The sequence below is a fragment of the Rhea americana genome, unplaced genomic scaffold, assembly GCF_003343005.1.
Source record: "Rhea americana isolate MKP2758 unplaced genomic scaffold, rheAme1 scaffold_222, whole genome shotgun sequence".
Taxonomy (NCBI): domain Eukaryota; kingdom Metazoa; phylum Chordata; class Aves; order Rheiformes; family Rheidae; genus Rhea; species Rhea americana.
Window position 1 is genome coordinate 242,268 of NW_028186337.1, and position 4,959 is coordinate 247,226.

Sequence of the window (4,959 nt, forward strand, 5' to 3'; positions counted from 1 at the left end):
AGCAGTTTCTTTTCATTCTCTTTCCCTTCTTTCTGATGGCATGCAAAAAACAGTATTTTCATGAGGTCTTTCTAGTTTAACTAAAGATAGTATTAATAATCCACTGTATTTTTATTTCAGAAGAGGCTACATATTAATATTCATCTTGTAACTATATAAGGACTGCCAATAGACAGTATTAAGCCTGTTTTAAATGGTAAAAACACACACAAAGAACCTCTGATTAAAACCGAGTCTACTATTACTTACCTTCCCCTATTTTTCCTTAGCTACTTTTGGACAAGTGACTGACAAGGAAAACAGGTATGTATAATCATATTTTATACTGACAGTTTAAAAGTACTTTATTCTACTGCTATTTTACTAATTGTCAAATAATGTTCATATGTATGCTACAAAGAGTATCATGAAAAAATCCACATTGTACATTGTAAGTCTAGACATTTCAAAGACATCTAAAGAATCCACCATTTCAGCAGCTACAGTTCTCTACTTCTCAGAACGTACATTCAACATGGTCACAATAGCAGACAGGCTGATGAGCCTATTCTGCTAAAACTTTTATTTTTATGTTTGATCTTAATGACACTGGATTTTTCTTTTTTATATCATAACAAACACTGTAATAACTATGCTTGACAACACAGTATGAATTCAATGTTTGAATTTAATGCTTTAAAGAATACTTTTAGACAAACTTTTCAATTAAGCAACTATGCATTATATTAAAACATTTACTAGCTTTTTTTCTTAATACAAGTTTACAGCATAGTTTGACCTGAAAACACATTAAATCATCTTCTAAACACACACCAGCTTTTCAGCAAAACAGATGTCTGAAATGCAAGTATAAAACTATACCTGCCATAGATCCAGCCATTAATTGATGTACATGCCCTGAAATCCCAAGTTGCTTCTTTATTACCTATGAAATATCAAACAATACAATTTATTGTATTTACAATAGTCATATATCAGAAAATATGGAGAAACACATTACAGTTTACTAGCATATGTTTGCAAACCCTGTAGCTGTTTTTAAGAAGTTCACAACATTAAAAATTCAAACCAGAGCAGTTAATTATCATTAAAAGAATTTCCTGAAAAATAATTAACAAATTTATTAACACCTAAATACTAAAATTGCTACTAATAAAACAGAACAACTAGTTGAAAGTATTAGTACTATTTACTTAAGCAGCCAGATTAATTATTTATTTAGTTATCTTCAATGTGTGTCAATCAAGGCAAACTGAATACTATCCTTCCTGAATGATAGAGAGCAAAGGACACTGAGCAAAGTTGAAAAGTGAGATGTTCGAAACTGAGGAAATTATTTTCCCACACACAGCATGTGAAACTTATTCCTATAAATATATCCTTAAGACCATATGCTTAGTCAAATTTAAAAAATAATTAAAGAGAGAGAGAGAGAGAGAGCGAGAGAGAGCGCGAGCGCGCATATGCCAGACTGGATGAGTATTCAATAGAATAAGCTTCCTAAATTCCTAAACAAAAAATTCCTAAATCTAAGTCCTGGAAGAAAATTAGAAGTTCCAGACTTATAGCAAATAACTGAGAAATTTTAACAAGCAACTTCTGGTATAAAAAGCCATCATTTCACATCTTCCTTCTAGGAGAACTGTGGGGTTTTTTTTTCCTTTACACGCTCCTACAAAGCATCTGTAATATCTGTTGTCAATCATAAGTTAAAAGAAAGCATTATGATGTTAAATTGTTCCTTGAAATTTGTAGATTCATAAATCATTACATTAAAGCATGGTATGCACTCTTATTTGACACAACATAAAACAACCATAATGTTTTGATCAACAGCATTTATGACTACACCACTGAAAAAAGTTTCATTTGTTCTTTTTAGAAGACCAATACAACGAAGCATCTGTAACTTGCTCTTTAGAAAGGGATTGCAATTTGAGTCCCACTGTCTTCAGTAAAGATCATGCAATTTACTTCAGCGAGAACTACGTCTGACCTTCCAGAAAAGAAATTCCTTATGGCTAACAGTAAGATTATATTTTTGATCTTGAGTAAGTAATACTTAAAAACAAGCTCATGCTAACACCTAACCTCCAAAAGGTGTTGCAAGTATTATTTGGAATTTATTATGAAAGAATAAATGCATGAAAGTAGAAAGGAATTCACAGAACCTGTGAAACCCTGAAACATGCATTTTCTCCTGCACACTATTTTTATCTAAAAGGTGACATAGCCATGCGATATGTCAAATATGATGGTCATAAATCTAGACTTTCAAATTTAAGTAATAAGACTTCCAATACAATAAAGAGGTTATCTTTTACATTTTATTCCTACACTGTTTGCAAACAAAGTGCTCCATTTTTATTAAAATGACTAGCAGCAGTCTCCAGGTACCTTATTTAAAACAAACAAACAAAAAAAAAATATTCACAGCAATAGAAAAGCACTAAAATTGTTAAGAATTTTTTCTCCTTAAGCAATGCTGCAAAGAGTTTCACTCTTTCCCTGACATTTTCAATGAGCAAGTTCAGGTATTAACCAATCTGCGAAAAATAATCAATAAATTAACCAATCTGAGAAAAGATGTGCAGCTAATAGGGCACAAAAGTTTCAGTGTTTGTTTTGGTACTTTAAAGAACCTGTATGCATTGTAGACACACAACAACAAAAAAGAAAGAAAAAAAGAAGTTATACTACCTTTTTGTATTGGTCAAATGCCATAAATTGAATTGCACCATAGGGAAAGATTCTAATCATCATTGCCCCATTTCCTTTATATAGCCCAAGGTAACCCTCCTTTTTTGGGACTGCACGCAACGTAGAAAACACTCCTGTCAGCAATACAAAAAGAGATATTTAACAGTCACAAGAAAAAAATCAAGCAGTTATTACTGACAGTAAGACAGTATGTGAAGAACTAAGGCCTGACCACACTGCTCATGTAGCTACAGAGAGTGGGGGAAAAAAAATCTATTTTCAAGGCCCAAATATTGACAGGAGGAGGTTTAAGGTTTTATCAGCTTTCTCGCCTTCCAGATCCTGTGAAGCTCCTTATGAACTCAAGTGTTTCAGGCCCCATGATTTGCCTGGACTGTAAGGAGACTATCCATCCACGGAAAATTAGTAACAGAATGAAAGGAACGCACTGACTTGCATTCCAGTGAATTAAGATTTTTTTTTTTAATCTAAAATCACAACAAAACTATCATTGTCACATGCTTAATTAGAGATTAAATGCCATCATTAAGGAAATAAAGTAAATAAGTTTAAGACTCATTACTTATGACCTAAACATTTTAGGCTTTCTATTCCAGAGACATGTTTTGAGAAGAAGCAACACTATTCTACTCTAACAGGAGGGAAACGGTGCAAAAAATCACACGAAGTTCGGGCAAAACCTATAGCTTCATTACAAACACATTGTAAGGTATACACAATTGCTATCAAATTCTCAAATAACATTTTTAAAGGGATGGAATAATGCATGACAGCTCTTTTGTTTAATTTTAACTGTTAAATAGTTTCTACATTCAAATGCAACTATTGAATCAATGATGTAAGAGCTGAATCTGAAAAAGGCTTACACATTTATCCTTACAGAAAGAAAACAGAAAAGAAAATCACAGTTGACAAACTTACATTTAGGGATTAAATCAAACAAACAGTAGTTTCCAGAGTGCTAAGAATACACTATTAAATCTATTTTAAAATATGTCATCTTTTTAATGTACCCATGAAGATACTTAATGCTGTGATTAGAATTTCTCCTGTCTGCCCTACAATGATGAGTAATTGTTTTTATTTCTTAGAATACATGCTCTAAGATCCACATGTCATGAACTTTACAAAGCAAGGGCAGTAGAAGTACTGGAAGACTCTGATGAATGAAACCATTGTGCCTCTGCACTTACCGATATCCCACCTACAAAATAATCTTTTTTGCCTATATCTAACAGTAACACGTGTTCCAATCAGAATCATATCTTACAATCTAAACAGAGAAGAATGTAATATTTTACATACCAATTATGGCACAATAAAAACCAAAGGAAAAAAAAAGAGATTTAAAATATTAGTCAAACCCATTATTTGAGCCTCTAACTGTTAGACTGCAAATTTGAATGCATACTTATGTGACTGTGGTACTCAGCTGTCAAGCATTTTATGTTTCTCTTTTTTGGTACAGTGAAATGAATACACATCACCTGAACTTTGTTTTAAAATTTATTTTTACACCCTAAATCTTTTTATAAATGATCTTCATTTTCTAAGTTAAAAACCTCAAATTCCTAAATTAAAATCTCTTTAATTTGATTAACCAACACAAATTTTTTTGAGAACTCTAATACATTTGAATTTCTGAACATACACTGTGACATTTTAAAATGTTTAAAAACATGATATAAAATATTATGCACAAGAGGGCGCTATTACAACCACACAGGAAATGGTTCTGAATTCGCTGGTAATTATTTTCTCACCTTGACGGATCGATACTGAGGCCAAACATACCTCACCTGCACCTTGCATTAAGCACAAATTCACTTGTATTGCCAATTCATATCAGTCACACTACTATCTGGGAATGCAGACGCACGTGAGTCGCACAGGATTCAGCTGTCACTGGTCTCGTGATCACCAGCCCCTTTCTAAAAGCTACCAACTCTGAAAAGTACCAATTTCCACAACTCCTAGAAACTGGCATTAGCATAGTAGTTAAGACAGTAATAGTTACCAGCAGTGACAGTTTTTATATCAATGACCCACGAGTCAAACCAGTGATTACCAAGCTGCTGACTTCAGTAAGAGGAGGATCAAGCCCTCGTTCCTATGCCTTACTGAGGATCATTCTGACATCTCAGTTTCTAACGCATCAATACAGGAATTAATGGTACAAGCTTGACGAATTTTACGTAATTTTTTTTTTTTTTTTTTTTTTTTTTTTTTTTTTTTTTT

At 32.7% G+C, this 4,959-nt stretch overlaps 1 protein-coding gene across 1 annotated transcript in view; it reads right to left on the reverse strand.

Moving 5' to 3' along the window:
- Window positions 1-2,830, reverse strand: part of SLC25A16 (solute carrier family 25 member 16) — a 13,328-nt gene extending 10,498 nt beyond the window's left edge. Inside the window, exons 1-2 of the mRNA XM_085305540.1 lie at window positions 2,701-2,830; window positions 862-925 (exon numbers count right to left, since the gene is read on the reverse strand). Of these exons, the coding sequence (XP_085161666.1) occupies window positions 862-925; window positions 2,701-2,763 (127 nt within the window). The 5' untranslated portion in view covers window positions 2,764-2,830. The remainder of the gene's footprint in view (window positions 1-861; window positions 926-2,700) is intronic.
- Window positions 2,831-4,959: the final 2,129 nt, after the last annotated feature.